Source organism: Artibeus jamaicensis, unplaced genomic scaffold, assembly GCF_021234435.1.
Source record: "Artibeus jamaicensis isolate MK-2021 breed Jamaican fruit bat unplaced genomic scaffold, CSHL_Jam_final contig_3230, whole genome shotgun sequence".
NCBI classification, from domain to species: domain Eukaryota; kingdom Metazoa; phylum Chordata; class Mammalia; order Chiroptera; family Phyllostomidae; genus Artibeus; species Artibeus jamaicensis.
This window is the reverse complement of record NW_026521764.1, coordinates 1302909-1321101: the sequence shown is the minus strand read 5'-3', so window position 1 is coordinate 1321101 and position 18193 is coordinate 1302909. Positions and strand designations below refer to the sequence as shown.

General features: G+C 46.5%; 1 protein-coding gene across 1 annotated transcript in view; it reads left to right on the top strand.

Annotated features, from left to right (window-relative positions):
* RAPGEF5 (Rap guanine nucleotide exchange factor 5) overlaps positions 1–18193 on the top strand; it is a 216727-nt gene that overhangs the window by 141990 nt on the left and 56544 nt on the right. The window contains exons 10-11 of the mRNA XM_037136283.2: positions 8739–8848; positions 9326–9414. Of these exons, the coding sequence (XP_036992178.2) occupies positions 8739–8848; positions 9326–9414 (199 nt within the window). The remainder of the gene's footprint in view (positions 1–8738; positions 8849–9325; positions 9415–18193) is intronic.

Below are 18193 nucleotides of genomic sequence, written 5' to 3'. Positions count from 1 at the left end.
AAGATTACATAGCATAAAATTAACTATTTCCAAGTGTACAATTTAGTGTCTGCCCAGCGTTTGAACCCATGAGGCTCAAGGCAGCTGATGCCCTGGAAGCCCCAGCAGCCTTCACCTGCCCGTCTCTGGGTGGACCCACGTTGCGTGGACAGGCGCCCACAGGTGCCTCGGACCCTGGCCGTGTGTACCTGTGGTCCTGCCTGCGCTGTGTTTTCTCTTAAGCTCTGCCCTGGTCTGAGCCAACTTAGCTGTGATCCCAATACCACGCTCGGCCCTCGTCAGCCCCTTTCTTCTCTTGGAATTCGGTCCCTTGATAGCTTTTTCAAACCAAGCTGGCCACCCAGAACGAAAACTGGCTACCCTCGTAGTCTTGAGCCTCCCTGTGGCTCGGCCACACCTCTGCCTGACCCACTGAACAACCGATGGGCCTGCTTTGGCTTTCAACACCAGGGCAGACCAAGTCGGCTCAGATAGTTACAGTCTCTGGTGCATTTCACTGACCATCTTTAGGGGCGTCTATGGTGCCAGGTAAGAGCTCTGTTGCTGAGCTTCGTCTGGTTCAGTTGCACTTTAACGCGCCCTCATCCTGTGATCTTGCTTGGCCGAGTCACTTTTCAAAACAGCGGTTTTACTAGCAGTTTCCTGAGAGCATTGTTGTAGTGATTAGGTAAGGTAGCCAGGGTTCAGCTCTCAGCTTTGCCTGGCGTGTGGAAAACCTTCAGTAAGTGTTCGTTGTCCGTGCAGATTTATCTGTCTGGTCTTCGCCAGGGTGCTCCCCTGTCGTCTGTCGCTGTTTGTTGTCGCGTGCGGCCATGCTCTCTCCTCAGTTCTTCCTGAGTTGTGGTTACTGCTACCACTAGGAGATAAAGTTTTATTAGTTTTTGATGGTCCAGTAACTAAAAATTGTATTTTTATTGACATTTTATATTTCACGCAGTATGTATTGTGTATCCTCTTAGATACTGGGCAAGTCCTGGGGCTGCCTCACCGTGATGGCCACGTCAGCTGCCCTTAGGCCAACACCCCAAGTCGGTGCAGGACGTTTTGATCTGATGGCAACCCCTTGCCTTTATTATTGTTCATTTTGATGAGCATGTCAACTTCTGTTTTGAGTTGACCCGTATCTGTTTGAGTGCCTCATCTCAGTGGATGATCAAGATTCAGAACAGGAAGGGACATTGTCATGTGCCACCAGAGTAGTTGGATGGTCCTTAGGAAGGGCACGTCTCAGCAAAATGTCCCCTGTGTCAACACCATCAGAATTTACCACTTGAAATGTATTCTTCAAGATTTAAGGTGTCACTCTCTAAACCTTCACTCTGCAATGCACATTTATCCATTTACGTTTCTGTTCATGTATTGCATATACTCAATCAGTTCATGTTCTTTTGGTATCTGTGAAGTGGTAAGACCTGGCTATTTCTCGGGAATTCAAAATTGGAGACGTTCTGGTGCCAGCCCAAAAGCGAGCTTATGCTTCACAAGGGAGACGGAAACGCGAATCAGCCTGTGGTCCTCGGAACGCTGAGTCGGAGGACTCACGCACTGCTGAGGGGCCGCAGAGGAGAGCCAGCCATGTCAGGCCGGAGGTGGGTGGGGCAGTTCCTGGAGGAGGTGATTCTTGAAGTGAACTTGGTAGGATGAATAGCAGTTAGACCAAGTAGGTTATGACATGAAGAGTCATGACAAGCTGTTGGCTATAAATGCTGTCTTCGTCTGTTTGGGCAGCTCTAACAGAATACCAGATACTAGGTTGCTTACATGCAGTAGAAATTTATTTCTCATCATTCTAGAAGCTGAGAGATCAGGGCACTGGCAGATGCCATGTCTGATGAGAATTCACTTTCTGGTTCACAGGTGGCCATCATTTCACTGTGTCTTCATATGGCAGAAGAGATGAGGGATCTTTCTGGGGCCTCTTTTATATGGGCCCTAATCCCATTTGCAAGGTCTTGACCCTCAGGAACTATTTACCTCCCAAAGGCCTCACTGCCAGACACGGCACACTGGGGATGGTATTTCAATGTATGAGATTTTGGATGGGAGACACAAACATTCAGTCCATAGCAAATGCCTTCCTATAAATAAGTGGACATCTTGAGTTACTGTGTTGACAAACCTGAGAGAGAACAGCATTGTGACTTGTGCTACTTGTGTGACCTTGAATGCCATGGCATCAAGCTAGGTGACTCTTTGTGTTCTCCATCTGAAGGTCTCTGCTGCTGTCTGCTTTAGACAAGTTTGATCACGGAGCACTGGGCCACTGAGGAATGTTGAGGACCCTAGCTGGGGCCCAGAGGAGCAGGCAGGGGAGATAAGAAGCCAATACCCATCCCCTTTTTTTTCTTGTGCCCTAGACTGAGGGACAATACCATTTAGTGAAGGACTCCCTAGTGGTATGTTAGTTACATGGCCTCCCATACCACTGGGAGTTTAGTTACGTGGGAGTTTAGTTTGGTAGAGTTCTGACAGATGGAATAATTAGTTATGATGCTCAAGTTCAAAGCACAGCTATCTCATGGGATGAGCTTTGTAATAGAAAAGTGACTCAGTGGAGAGGGTAAAGGATGCCTCCAAGAAAGAGTGGCCTTTGAGCCACGTGAGATAGAATGTGTTGATTTAAAGGTAAGTCACTCACTCTCTTGCTTACTTACTAATTTGCTTGTTCAGTTAACATTTATCACGTGCCAGGCCTCTGTGTGTTAGGATGAGGTCGCAGTCCCTGCCCTCAAGATGTCATCCTTTAGTGGAGAACATCCTTCAGGGGACGTGGGTAACTAAAAGTCGATGCGATGGGGTTGATGTCATGGCAGGGTCTTTGCGATGTCACTGGGACAGGGGCAGTTCGTGCCAGGAGACTTGTCAAAGAAGCTAAGGTGATAAACAGGAGTGGCCGAGTGTGTGGAGTGGTCCGTTACTTTCTGGAGTTCACAGGTTCCATGAGACTTCAAACTCCGGACTCTGCCTAGAGCAGTGTGCCTACGTATAAAAATTTTATATACTCTCAGAGGGTCCTCTACATCCCTAAAGCCCCTCCATGAACCCCTAGTGAAGCGCTCCTGCAAGCTTCTGTGCCCGGTGAGATGCAGGGACACGATGCCTTGGAGAATGCCCCGGCTGCTTAAGTGAGGACTTGGGAGAGGAATTTTCCATTGTGCCTGCTTAATGGAAAATCAAGCAAGTGGTTGTGGCAGTTCCAGCAGGCCTGAGAAATCCCTTTGTGATCACTTTTTCTCGCTCGTGTTGGTGGTAAGTGAAAATATAAATACAGTCAGGAACATGGCTCAGGGCAGTACAAGTTAAGACCTGCTAAACTGCAAACGTCAATTTTTCACCTGACTTTTAAAAAAGTCAATATTTTTATTACTCTATAGGTATTTCATTAAAGTGAGTACGTGTTTTACATGAGTAAATGAAAGAAAGAAGTTTGATTTCAGAGTACAGAAGCCGATCATGACCACGGAAGTTAATCCAAAGTAGGCCAAAGGCACTGGCTCTAGTACTCATTTCAGAACTCACAGTGGGACAGCAGTGTGGCCATGGAAAGGAAAGAAGTCGAGGTTACTCACCCAAACGGTGGAGCGAAGATGAGGAGCAGGGGAAGCGCTGATGCCCTCCTCTGTTTTCACACTCCTGATGGGCCCTGTGCAAAGCACCTGGCCCCCCAGCACCCCTGTCAGCCAGCACCCCACTTTCAGCTGAGGGCTCCCCTTTATTGTTGGAATTTTTTGTTCTCCCCACCCTTCCTTTCGGAGGGCAGGGAAAAGAACTGGTTCTTGCAGATCTGGTGGCTAAAGGATGTCTTGGGGAGAAGGGAGATTTCTCATGGACCATATTCCACCCAGGGTGGAGCTCTACAGGCAAAGGCATGAAGAATTATGGCGCCTAGTGGGAATATACTCTGTCCCCCACCTCACCTTCCGTATCACTGATGTACTTACAGAAGTCCCTGCGCTCCTGAGGCCTGTGCCCCCTGCTCGGGTCATCTTTCCTGTCCTCCCATGGTGCTCTTCCACTTTCCTCAGAAGCTGTATTACCTGTCTCCTGTCTCCCCACCTTCTGAGCCCTGTTCCCTTGCAATCACTTTCCAGAACATTCCTGTGCGTGACTCTCATCACCCTGACAAGGGAATGCTTTTTATCCTTGATTCTAGCAACCACATTTCTACACTGCCACATACCAAGGCCAGGGCAGCATCTAAAACCTCTTGTCAATGTCTTCTAGCTAGAGACCACTAGGAACACAGTCGTAGTTGAACAAGTTGGGTTTATTGCTGGGTGCAGTGATGGAGACCACACCACACTTTGGGGGACTGTGGGCAGTTCAGTGTAGGACAGTGATAGAAGAAAAGGGCTCAGAGGACTTGGGTTCGTGTTAGGTGACTTGGGGGAACGATGTAAAGAAGAGGGCTTTGCTCTGGATTAGATGCTGTCAGTGAGCGGGGTGACTGTGACTAGGTATCTTAGCCTCACCTGCAGAGAAGGTAGATGAGGCCTAAGCTAAAGCTGTCAGCAGGAAAGAAGCAGCAGTCATCCCATTACCTGGGCTTTTTGGTATTTCATGGGTTGGCCAGTGTTCACAGTTCATCCGTGTTCAGATACAGTTACCGAGTTTTGTTTTTGTTTTGTTCCATCTTGGTCACAGAGTGACCCTGATTTTCCATGAAATCATGGCCGTTCCGCAGCAAAACACCCAGGCCCAGCTTTCAGGGTGAGGCCAGCTCCCAGATACCAGGGGCTGCTTTCTCTTTCTGGGTCTTCACCACTGTGGACCACTCTGCTTCAGATACGTACTTGCCTCCTTGGTCAAAGCCTCCACCTGCTTCCTCCTCTTCCTCCTGACTGCTCCCTTAGCTCCGGTGGGGACTGTCGTCAGCCGCTCCATGTTTCCCAGTTCGATGGTTCCTTCCTCGGCTCACTCCTTCCCCTCAGCAGACAGACAGCACTTGGTGATGAGTGTCGTCCTGATGTGCTGACGGCCGCCCAGAATCCCTCCCCGGTCACGTCCTGTTGTTCCCTTTGCCCATCCCTTCTCCCCGGTGGCCCCGTTGCTGACCATTTCCCTCTGAGGCTTCTGAGCACTTCAACAGAAAGGCATAAAACTGTAGGCAAGTGTTTTCCACCCTCAGCAGTCCCCAGGTGCCTCGCAGTCCTTTTATTCACAACTTGTTTACTGCCTGTCGTGCCCCCTGAACCCATTTTTCCAATAATCCCATTAGGCCACCAACCTCTCCATGAAGTTCCATCAGCTGGTCTCGGTTCCCGCTGTACTAAGAAGAAAAAACCATCACCTAGAATCTACCTCAGCTTCCTCATTATCTCCGCTTTCTCCTAAATCTTCACTATCCCCTTCCTCACCATCCTCTCTGAAAAGATGAAATCTCAGTCCTTTTGTAGCCTCGCCCCCCACCACTTGTGTTCCAATCCTGTCGCGTCTCCCCAGGACCCCACTCCCCTCCCTGCCATCCCAGCCGCACAGGCTCTTCACTCTGAATCCTTCCTTTCGTGACAACGTCCCCGGGACAAGGCCTCCCTCCCTGTTCACTTCTCCCCACTCACACCTCAACACTGCCCTTCCCACTACTGAGCCTCCCTCTGTCTCCGACTTGCCGTCTTCGTGAACTCTGCAGTGTCAGAGAAACTTTTTCTTGGACTCTCCAGAGGCGGTGTCCCCCAGGTCTTCCCGACTTGTCTGGATTTTAGTTTTTCATAGTCTCTGTCCCTAGGGTCCCCCATGACCCTGATGCCCTACCCCTTCCCCCGACTTGCTGTGTGTTTTCTTTCTTTATCCCCATCTTCCCAGTTCTCTTTCTCTCCTGTTCCCTCTTAACAACCTCATCCACTCCCCAAACTTGAGGAATTCACAGATTGGTCTCTGTCCTTGACCTTTGTCCAGGGGCCTTGTTCTTTCTTTTTAACTGCCTGCTAACCATCCACAGCGTGATGAATTGTATTCTCGGTGCTAAAACACCATCTTTCTGAAACTGGACTCATCACTCTCACCAGAACCAGTTTCTCTGGGCATTTTTGTCCCCGTTCATGGCGTCCCATTCTGTCACCATCAGGTCCCAGGGGTTGCAGCTTTGCATTGCCTCCTGCATTGTCACCTCCTCTTCAGGTGCTCACCGTGTGAGACTTACGTTGGTAGGGAACCTGTCATTTAAGGGCAGGGCACGTGTCACTCATCTCTGCATGTCGCTTGGTGACCAGCACAGTGCCTTAGCAAGGGAGGGCCTCGCTGTTTGTTGAACAAATGGCCTTAAATTGAGTGTGTTAATGCTTTGCTTGCATTTCATGAGCTGTTTGTCACTGAACATATTTTTCGTCATTAGTTCTCTAATGCTTTTATTTTTAACCAAGCAAGCACTGGACTAAAGTTTCGAGCCCAGATCCCCAACCACGGGGATCTGTCTTTCAATAAGACAGATCCACTGTCTTTCAATAAGAGCAAGCAGGAAAGGATGCAGGTGCTGGAAGGTGTTAATTTAACCTTTCTTCTTTAGAGCCACGTACAATACAGAGGGTTATTACATGTTCACGGCAATTTTAGAAAGCTTACCTCTCCCTTCATACATTGATTTTTCTGCTTTTTCTCTTCTTTATTTTGAACAGGTTTTCAAAATGGAAAGTAGGACTGTCATTAGATGCTACTGATAGTCCATCAGTATGATTCAGTTCTCCCCCCGCCCAGCAGAGTGTGGCTGCTGTGTGTGTGTGTGTGTGTGTGTGTGTGCGCGCTCGGCCCTGTAACACGCATTAGTTACACAGGCGTCAGTGGGGCCCGTCCCATCCATATGTGTGCGCATGGCCTGGGGAAGTTAATAACGCCATATATCACGCGCACGTAGAATGGAAAATGTACTTTGGAGTGACAGTGGGCTCATAGAAAATGAGCCCTGGCTTACAAGCACAGGGAGACCAGGGAGAGATTTTTGTCTTCTCAAATCTACTGTTTACTGCATCATTTGTTTCTGGGTGTCTCAGTATCCCAGACCCCCATTCATTTGGGGCTTTTTGTTGTTGTTGTTTGGTTGATATATGCCCCTCTCTTTAGCCACCGTATTTCACGTGGATAACAAAAGAACCCCTTTGGAGAAATGAAAGATAGCAATTACACATTGGTATTCACGTTACAGAGTCACACCACGGCCCTTGGGGAGTTGAACAATGACTACTGCACATTAATTGCCACAGTAACTGCATGTCTGACCTTGCTGAAACGTAACGCACCAGCTTTACATAGTGAAATGATTTGCCACTGAAAGAGTTAAAGAGTAAAGAGACTCATCATAAAATTATACTGCTGTTCAGAATGACCAGTGTTTTTGTTTTTGAGACAATCTCAGAGTACGGAAATGACTAGGTCAGTACATTCTCTTAGGAGTCAGGCCCTGGGAGTTGAAATCATAATTTTATCACTGATTTGGTTGCCAATTAGGACAAGATGAGTGTCTTTTTTTTTAATGAAGGGTGAATAAAATACATTGACACCCCTGATAGATCTGTGGAGCTGATTAATAATAAGCTGATTAATAATAAGCTGATTAATAATAATAAGGTAGAACGGACCTAGTACCTTTTATCATTTGGGGGGAATATTCTTTATGTTTGTAGTTAATTATAAGGTGGGGTTTTCTGCCAGTAGCAGAAGCAGGCTGAGAACCCTAGGGCATGTTTCCTTTCCTCCCGAAGTGACATCACTTTTCAGGTGAAGCCTACTTACTATCAACTTTTCTTGCTTTGGTCTTTTGCGCAAATCCTCAGATAGACAGAAGCTAGATTTCTTACATGCATTTTAAAGTTCTTGCCCACACCCACCCCCGCCCTCCCCAGCTATCTTACACTTATCTGGGTGTTGCGAGTGCATCCGGAGAATTTCACCGAACTCTGGGAGAGTTCATCACTCAGGGTCGGGCTGCACTTTGCTGGGTCAGCAGTGAGCCCGCGCCGACAGCCGCGTCAGCGGGCCACTGGGCTCCGAGCTAGCCGTGGGAGCTGCGTGTGCAGAAATGAAGGATCGTTCAGCCTCCTCCCTTTTCAGAAGGACTGAGGGGAAGAAAGTCAGTGCACTCACCCATGACGTCTGAATTTCAGCCCGGATGAGATTCTTACTGAAGATCTATTTTTTGCTTGTATTCTGGCAAAACAAGTGCACAGTACATTAGAAGGCCATCTCAAGTCTGAAAAAAAATGAACCGAAGGACAGAATAGGTAGTTTTTGGCTTGCCTTTTGGAGCAAGCCTGTGATGTGAGCAAACATGATGTACCTACCACAGCTACTTAATGTGGCTCATTCATTTTTTTAGTGTTTAAATGATGTTGTAAGTACCTTTCCCATTTTAAAAGAGTGATTGTTTAATAAGCCTCAGCCAGGTACTAGGTAAAAGGGAATACATGCAATTCATATGTTGCGTTTTTTGAGACTTCGAACTTTGGATTTCTTAATTCATATCAATCAGGTAGCTTTATAATTGAACTCTCTGAATCCTAGCCCCACTTTACTTTTTTCTGTTTGCTTTAAAGTATTTATGTCTCCCTCACGCCCTACGTGTCCGTAGAACTTGAACCTGGACACTGTCCTAGAGGGAGATTCTTGACCAGACTCCTGGTTTCTTCTGAATCTTTAAAGAAATGATGATACAAAGCAACCCAAGGAAATTCAGCTTTACTTAGTTCCTTTCTTTTTTCTCTTTAATTTCCTCTCTCCCGTTTTCCTGCCCCCACCCCCTATTCGAGCAGGACGAAGAAGTGATGACTGTTAGAGAGCAGGAGCAGAATGTCCTGGTGCTGAAGAAGGTGCAGCGCTGTGGCCCGGCCCCCCCAGGCGGGAGCGCCGACAGTGATTGGAGGTGAGTTCCCACCGCGGCACGCGCTCCTGTTTCCTTTCCCCTGCCTGCCTGCCTGCCTGCCTGCCCTCCCTGCTCCCTCTCACTGGCTGGCTGGCTCGCTAGCTTGCTTGCTCTGCCTCCTTTTCCCTCCCCCTCCCTTTTCTCTCCGCCTCTCCAGCGTTCTAGCTGACTGCAGAGCCCTTAGCAGCCAGATGGACTCAGTTCTCAGTGAAAAGACTGAGGTGGCCAAGATCTTTTAGCATTTAGGGGATGCCTTTGTTAGTAGCCGGGCACAATGGGCAGCTCCCGGCTGAGGGTCTTTGACCCTCATTTAGAGAGGAAGGATTCCGCAGCGCTCTCAGACCGAGAGCTGCCCCTGCCTACCTTCGATGTGCCTTATTTCAAATACATTGACGAGGAGGATGAGGACGATGAATGGAGCAGCCGCTCGCAGTCTTCAACCGAGGATGATTCCGTGGACTCTCTGCTCTCTGACAGATACGTGGTGGTGTCTGGGACCCCGGAGAAGATCTTGGAGCACCTTTTGAATGACTTGCACCTGGAAGAAGTCCAGGACAAAGAAACAGGTAAGACTGGGGTATCTCCTGCTTCCAGACTCAGTGGTGGCTGCCCTCGTCAGTGTCCTTAGGGGCAAAGCTCCCGCTGTTGCTGACCCAGGGTGGGCTGATGCAGCCTGTGCCCTGCGCCCTTCCCCACTGTTTTGTTTAAATCCGGTAAATGGACACATGTAGGTCTAAGCAGTTGCCTGGGAAGTAGCTGTACAAAGAAAATGATACGAAGGCAAATGTTCTTGCTCCTTTGGCAATTTTTACCCAATAGTACCTAAAGGCATTTGGCAAGAGGCCAGCATTCAATAGCCAGTGTTCAATAATGGGAAGAAATGCAAGGCGGTTAACGAGCATTCACCTGGCCTGTGCTGGTGCTGAAGTGAGGGAATTGCCTTCCACAGAAATGCTAACAATTAATGCAAGTACTCTGCAACTATAAGCTTAGCAAGTTCTGCCTTTTCCCAAGTGGTTTACAAACTGCTCAGAGCACGCCCTGCTGTGCAGAACATGACATGCATGGCTCCTCGGACCAGGGATTATAATGCACTAAAGTCTTACTGATCAGACCTCCTGTCCTTTCTTTTAATCTGGGAGCAATAGATCTGTTCAGCTGTTTCACCCTTGCACTCTGGCAGCATTACTATTGCATTTGCAGAATGACCTGCCCACACTTTCTTTCTCACAGAAGGGTTAGTACTTGCTTCTCTTCACCAGAATTTGTCATTTGTTCCAGTCTGGAGCAATTGTCCCGATGAGTAGGCCTCTGGCTGCAGCCTGACTTCTGTAACTTGAACCTCGGACTAACATGCACTTTCTGCTGCCCCCAGAGCACCTGTGAGGCCCGCAGTTTGCAGCAGCGTGTTGACTGCAGCAGGAAAGGGCCTGTTTCAGTTGCACTAGTACAGAGTGACTCCTTGGGTCTTTCTCGTGCAGGAAGGATTGTGAAATGACAGCTTAGGTGGAAGCAAGAATTTCCTTGGGTCCCAGAAGGTTCTTCTGAACCTAACCCACATCTGGCTTCTATGTTGCATTATAAAGAGGAACAAAGATGGGTACAACATGTCAGCAGGCGGGGGGGGGGGGGGAGCGAAATGGCCCAGCCAGGTGTCTGACAGTAATAGTGTGTTCGATCTGACAAGTCAAATAAGGACTTGATTTTGCATATGTATGTTTGGGGGAGAAAAAAATCAATAATCGTCATTTGTTCACAAACAACTTAAAAGAAAAATGTGTTCTCGTGACACTTGCTGGGTTTTTTCCTACGCCCATCGATTAGTATCTCGTGCACTGGAGCAGAGTTCCCGGGTTGAGCTGCATCAGAGGTAATCATCACGGAACCGGCCGTGATTTCCCAGGTGCTGACCGCCGGGCTGCTGTACACAGGTGGTTTGGACTAGAACACTGGCAGACGACCCACCGTGAGGCACACGCCTTTCAACATGGGTCGAGGTTGCGGGGGGTTGAATTCTGTCTTCTTAGTGGCACCCGTTATTTAACACAAGACTTTGTGTTTCGGTCACTCAGATAAGAGTAGAGATTATTGAAGCCAACTCGAGGCCCAACTTGACTTCTTTTTCCTTCCTTTCTCACTGTCGTTAGTTTTTTGTGAAAGATAGCCTAGCTGCTCACTAACGGGTTCCCACCGTTGGACCCTCGGGACGGACAGTCGCCCCCATCGCTGTTGCTAATGCCAGGAGTTGTCTCCTAGTGGGACATGGGGCTGTGTGTGGTGTCTAGTGATTGTCATTCCACCTTCCTATCAATTGTAACAACACTGGGATCAAATGTGCCACTTGAGCCATGTGCCCAGCAAAGCAGATTGGACGCAGTGGATGGACGGGGAGGGACGGCACCATCGGGGTCAGCCTGGCATCCTCCCCACTCCTGTTCTCAGAGTTTGAGGAGGACGCAAGTCACGTTGCCACACAGGCACTTGAGGGAAGAAGCCGTAACAACTTTTCCTCCTGTCGACGGAGAATTTTGCGGAAATTAAAATGTCAGCTTTAGATTGATGTGCATGTAATAGGGACACCTCAGTGGAAGCCATAGGCAGTTTTTCAAAACCTCACAAACAGCGCTTTGCAGAAAACTCCACAGAAAACCAGCATGTGGTTTCTGCTGATAAAATTAAGAGAACTATCGTAAATATGAAATTAAATGCATTGTATGTACAAGTGGAAGAGAGCTGGTTATGAGTTCGTTTTAGTTTGAATACTAGGTGAATGACCTATTTAAAGTAATCAAGGCCCCTTGTCATGGACAGAGGGGTAGTCTAGCTCTTTATCTTGGTCAGCCCCACAGACCTCATGATAAAGGCCTCCGTGTGCAAGAGCCTAATAAGAGTCTCGTAAACATATGGAGGACAGATGGAGGAAAATGAGAAAGGGCTGCAATAAAAGTATATGGCCGTGTTTTTATGTTCCTGAGCACCCCTTTCAGGGAGATGGAGCCATATGGGGCTGGGTGGATCCATATGGTGGTCGTCCTCACAGCCCCAATGGCAGTGGGGAGGAAAGGGGACACAGGAGGAAATAAAGGTCCCGGTGGCTTCGGTGAACCTGTTCTGCATTCTGACATTCCTGTACCCCCACCCCCCACCCAGAGGCTGGGGGAGATAACTGAGCAAGAGATGCAAATTATTCCTAATCTCTTCTCCACAAAAGTCACTCAGTTGTGAAACGCCAAGTAGAAGAACCCTTCTGTATCACAAAGGACAAACTGAAGTGATTACTAGTTGATGTTGACTTAATTAAACGGAATAGAGAGGAGAATGCCAGGGCAACGTGTTTCTGTTGCTACCTGAATTGACACGGCATTCAATCACCAAATCAAGCTGCATTTGAAAAGCAAAAATAACGTCAGTGATGCTTCAAAGCAGTCTACCAGTGATTTTCCCGAGTGATTAGATCCACTCCTTTACCATGCTGTCTTTTACAATCCCCTGTGTGCCTACCTTTCTTTCCTCCCCAGTAGTACCAGGCACAAGGAGTCACCAGCCAATGTCTGTGGACTAAATCCATGAATGAGTGACCCATAATTGTTTAAAAGGGAACAAGTATTTGATTCTGGTAACTGGACATCTGTTTGTACACATGAAAAGTGATTGGAGCCGTTTGTCAAAGATTTCCTTTTCTTTCAAGGTGCAAGTTCCAACCTGAAACATTTGGAATGTTAGAGAAAAATCATGCACCTGTATCTTTCATCTCCCCAGAAATAGGGCAGACATCACTGGGCATTCCCAGCCCGGGAGAATTACAAGGAAGGCAAGAAGGAAGAAAAGCAAGGAGGTGTGAGGAGAGGGGAGAGAGGAGAAAGTCCACAGCCATCCCTGCTCTGAAGGGTCGGAGGAGGGTTCCGCCCCCTATTTAAGCCTTTCCTGACCCAGGAGAGGATGAAGTGTGTTTTATTAGAGATGCTTCTGGGAATCGTAATTTCTGTTTCAAAGCAGAGGCCAACTATGTTTCAGATGGATTATATAGAGAAAAGCCTTATTGATTTTTCTTTCTAAATCTGTATTATAATGGGTTGACCTTAGAGAATACACAAGAGGAAATGCATTATGTGGATACCCCTCCTTTTATTTCCTATTCCTTATTCATCCTTTAATTTTTTATTTTTTTAATTGATTTGAGAGAGAGAGATTGATTTGTTATTCTGCTTTTTCATGCACTCATTGGTTGCTTCATATATGTGCCCTGACTGGGGATCAAACCCACAACTTTGGTACCTTGGGCTGACACTCTAACCCATTGAGATATCCAGCCAGGGCTCTTTATTCATCTTTTTGATGAAAATGCACTATGATTACAGGTGTCCAAGCAAAACAAGCAAAAAGAAAATAGGATAGGGGAACTAGGGAAAACCTACCAGCTGATTCTTATTAAGCGTGACCTGATTTCTGCAAGGCTTGGCTGGCTTTTTTTTTTTTACCCCATGGGGTTATCATTCAGTATATTGTATTACTATGTGCTCAGCATGGAACTCTCTACTCAGCCTGCTTCGATCATGTCCTGGATGCTTAGCACCTCGTAGGTGGAGCACACCCTTGTAATAAGGCAGCAACCTCCATCAGTAGGATCCAAGAGTCACTCTCCATCGCCAGCTTCATGGCGTATTCAGAGCATCACTGCACTGGCAGAACCTTGAGTAGAGCCAGGACAGGTGCCTTACTTTCTATGAACTTTAAAAAAAAACTTCTTTCCTGCAGCGCCAAGCCTGTCATAAGCACTTGATACATTTTTCTTGTGAAGAAAGATTAAGAACGCTTTTCTCCTGGTCATTGGAAAGATAGAGTACAATTTAGGTGAGCTCCTTCCTTGATGTCCTTACCTTTGCGAATTTCTGGAAAGATGTCCCGTGCCTCCATCCCAGGCTTTCTCATGCAGGCGGCACAGCCTGGCCTTGGCAGGACTGCAACTCTTTGGTGGTAGGCACGCAAAGTTTTAGGTGGCGGTAAGTCTCTCCCTGATTTTGTTCAATTAATATACACTTAAAGTTGTCTTTAAATTAATATACATGTAATTTTCTTTTTCTATTTGTACTGTCATGTACCAAATAGATGAGTGGGTCTTATCTGTGGCTGTACATCAGCAGCACATGGGGCATTTTAATACTGATGTTAGGGGCCGTCCCCGAGATTCTGGTGAGTGGACCCGAGCTGGAGACCTAAGGCTGCTGGGCTTTAAAACTCTACCGGTGGGGTGCTGCTGATACTTAGCCAGGTCTGAGAGCCACGGAAATAGAGCCTGACTTTGTCTCACTCCTCACTTTTTTTGTTTTAAGGATGTAGCCCAAGTTGCCAATAGTAATAAATACGTGGCTGCCTTCTAGAGTTAGGGACTTCATTCCTGCTTTCCCCCACCTCCCCATCCCCACTCCCTTTCCAGGGCTCTATGTCCAGCCTCCTGTCCTCTGGTGCCTGTGCAGCTTGAGAAATTCAAAATCCACAAACCTGCACTGCTTGTCCATCCACTGAAATGATTTTGAGAAAAGGAGACAGAGGTGATGGACCCACAGCTGTCTGGCTTCTCAGCCGCAGAAAGAGGAGGTGATGGCAGGTGAACAAAACCCGTTCGTGTGCTTGCCCCCGGGTTCTGTCACTCTACGCGAGTCTCTGGGTGGTCCCCGGGGCTCATCACCAAGAATGCTTACTTCTGTAAGAAGTAGTGTTTTAAGGAAGGAGAAAATGCAGACAACAGAGTGGAAAGGAACTAAAGTGAGATTCTGAAGCCTTGGGTTCCCGCGTCTAGACTCCATTCATAAGCCAGCCTGAGACTTTGACCAAGTCACCCACGAGATGATCTCTGGAGTGTCTTTCAGCACTAAAACCCTGGCTGAGAGGCCTCTGTACCAGCTTCTTCCCTTTCAAAAGAGCACAGAGTGAAAGAAGTTTAGATCTGCGGGGGACACTAGAATTCACGTAAACAGCCTCCAGAACCTTGTGGTCATTTTATGCCAAAAGCACCATCACTTAGCCATTGCACAAGGATTACGGCTACTCAGTCTAACTTCATGTTGCTTTATATTACTACTGCATTTCTTTGGCCCCACTGAGCAGTTAGAATGTTGACAGGGTAGGAAACTTGGGGTCCAAGACTCAGTGGCCATGACTGGTGATGATTTAATAAGTATGTTTCCATATGAATAAGCTTGTCTGTTGGAAAGCTTTTTAAGTTCCTTTGAGGAATTATGCCACATTTCCAAAGAGTAACTTTGATGTATCACCCAGTAGTAAAATCTTTTTGCAAAGTTTTATTGCCAAACCATCTTGGGATATTCAGAAGCAGTCTGTTGCTGGAGAAAAGCATCAGTTTTCCCCAGTGATGAAATTACTACACCCTGTCTCTTCTACCCGCCGCCGCCCTGTAATTCCTTTACTCTTAATTTGACACACTGCTTCTGTAATAAAATATAACAGTGTACTTGTAAGTATTCGGTTTCTATACGAACATGAATTAGTACCTTCAGAAAATTTAATTTCTTCATTCCATACATCTCGCTGAACTCCCATTATGTTGGCAGTGCTCCAGATTGAGGAGACAGCTATAAACAAAATACACAAACTCTTTACCTTTGTAGGGCTTACGTGATGGGGAGGAAGTGAGACAAAATCAAGTAGGAAATAGTGGATATTAAATTATGGGTGCCAAATCATCAGTATAACTACACGTTGAGGATAACTTTGTCTCCGTGCCTTTAAAGATGCTAGAGGATTTGTTAATGCGCTCATAGTATTCTAGAGAATTAGCACGAAACCTCTGGTCCTACTCAACAAAGTTCAGAGCCAAGGGAAATGGATTTAATTGGGGAAAAAGAGGAAGGAAAGAAGTACAAGAAATTTGAAGTGGGTACATGTACTCCAGATGGTACTAGCAGCAGCTAGAAGCTGTGGCATCTTCATTTGCGGTAATAGCCTTCGTTTGATAGCAGGCTATTACCACATTGACCTGTGAAAATAGCTTTCTTGGAGACAAATCACAAGATTACGTTGCCACTTAGGCCTTTTTCAGCTTTAGGAAACTGCCAGTTTTAAATATTAGGCTAATTTTTGTTGGCATACATGCTAATAAAAAAATCAACAAAAGACTAAATAAATTCATTAGCTCCGACTCCAGCTGCCCTGAGCGAGCCTCGGAGACAGATGCAAAACAAACACCGATGTTCTGCGGAGGCTTGTTTTTCCAGGTGAAGCGAGGGCTGGGAACAGCCATCCGCTGTGACCAGGAAAATCCCTGGAGAGCTGTCGAGGGGGGAAGAGCTAGGAGTAGAAGTGCTCTCGTTGGAATACGGTCTCTGCTCTGCACTCTCGTCTTTGTTACTTGGGGTTTAGTTTCTTCAGTTTGGTTTGGGGTTTTTTGTTTTTGTTTTGGGGTTTTGGGTGGGGGGGGTGTCAGTTCCCTTAGCTTCTCTCCTAATTACCAGTATGAAGAATGTAATGTACTTGCTGTAAATGAAGCACTGAGATATTTTATAAATTGGTATTGACAAAGTAAGGAGATCATTAGAATTGTGGAGAACTTTTCTTCTCAGTTGCCTCATTCATGAAAGCAGAGGACTTCAACCATGTGACTGACGCCTGAGGTCCCTTCCAGATCCGAGAGCCAGGATTTGAAAGTTACTCAAGACTATACTCCATTTATCCAAACTTCCTCTCTATTAGATGGATCCTTGTACAGGATAATTATCTTTATCTAATGAACTGATAAGCTAAGAAAGATGGTAACTAAGCTGTTTCAGAGATCAAGTGATCATTTGAACCCAGCAGTGAACCCCTGTATATTTCTTGCTTTATTGGGTTTTTTTTCCTAGTGACTAGAATCATGGGTGAAAGGCACACATGAAATAAAAACCTGCCATTCCACTCTAACTGTAAACCCCAAGTCAGGAGCTTTATAGCCACTTAAAAGCGATCTCCAGCACAGACCTGTTTCTTGGTTTCCAGCTGTGAGCAGAATGGCCAGTGGGTGAACGAACTGCTTCAAGAAGGTTGCAAAAAAAAAGGGGAAAAGGTCCTAGTTTCAGCCGTTGGTGCTGTATCAGACATTCACATGAGAAATGATTAGAAACCAGATTTGGACTGGGGATTTCATCTGAGGTGTTTATCTTCTGGACTGATCTATTCACACCACCTTTGAACATGTGCTATTGTGTATGATAACAAGGGAATTGATGCTGTTACACTGCCAGTAGATTATGGGTTAATTAATATTCTTGTTGGTAATGAAGCAAGGTGAAATGAAGTGAGACAGAGCTGAAGCATGAGGTCATTAACATGCACTGATTAATAATGGAAATGGGGAAGTTTTCATTACAGTATAACCAGTGGGCAAAGGAAGATGTTTAATGGGTAAGGACATAAGTCGGAGTACAGCATCCGTTTCAGGGACTTAGTCCCTGTTCAGAATGAAAATGGATCGTTGGAATGTTTTAATTGTGTAATTTTCATATTGACTCCACATGCCCTGTTTCAATGCTTAGAGATCAAGAATAAGTCTAGAGCACACTAGAAACAAACTAAAATGTTGTAAAGCTATGGGAAATTGATTTCAAAAGGATCCACAGTTAGGAAATGGAGAATGAAATATGTGAGGGGCAAGAATTACCTTAGAAAGTAGACCTTGAGCCTCTTGAGTATAGAATTTTGGTAAACTTGAGCATGTTAGCAAGAGTTTTTAGACTTCCTTCTTTGAATGCTTATAAGGAAAATACCAGTCCCTTTCTGATGGGTTAGAGCAAAGGCCTTGTCCTAGAGCCTGCAGGTGAGATAGAGGGCCTTTGAAAGTTTCCTCCACACTGTGTTCTAAATGAAATACACACATAACTGCTTGATTCTATAAAGTCAGTCTCAGTGGTGATGTCATTACCAAGCCCAAGTTCTTGTGCTCAATGCCTCAAAAGGCCAGATCTTAAAACGTCAGAGTTTGGAGTAAGGAGCAAGGTTCGTTGACTGAGAAGATGCTGAGAAGACGGGAGACCTAATGCACTGATTAGACGGGAGGCCTCACATCCATCTTGCTCACTGGACTAGGTTTAGGGTTTTTAAGGTGGAACAGGTATATGGAAGTGCTTGGGGTGGGGGCAGGTTTTAATTGAAGGACCTTGAATCTTGGTCATGGAGCATCAACACTGAATCTTCCTGGACAATGGACCCTTGGCTTCTGAACGGATTCTGGTGTTCAAGTTCTGGTTATGTCCTGGTCCTTGGATTTGAGGGGAGAGGGGATGGGAGTCAAGTCTTTGGTTCCAGATGTAGCTGGAGGTCAGAGTTCTCTCCTCTGTATATGCTTTGGCTGCATGA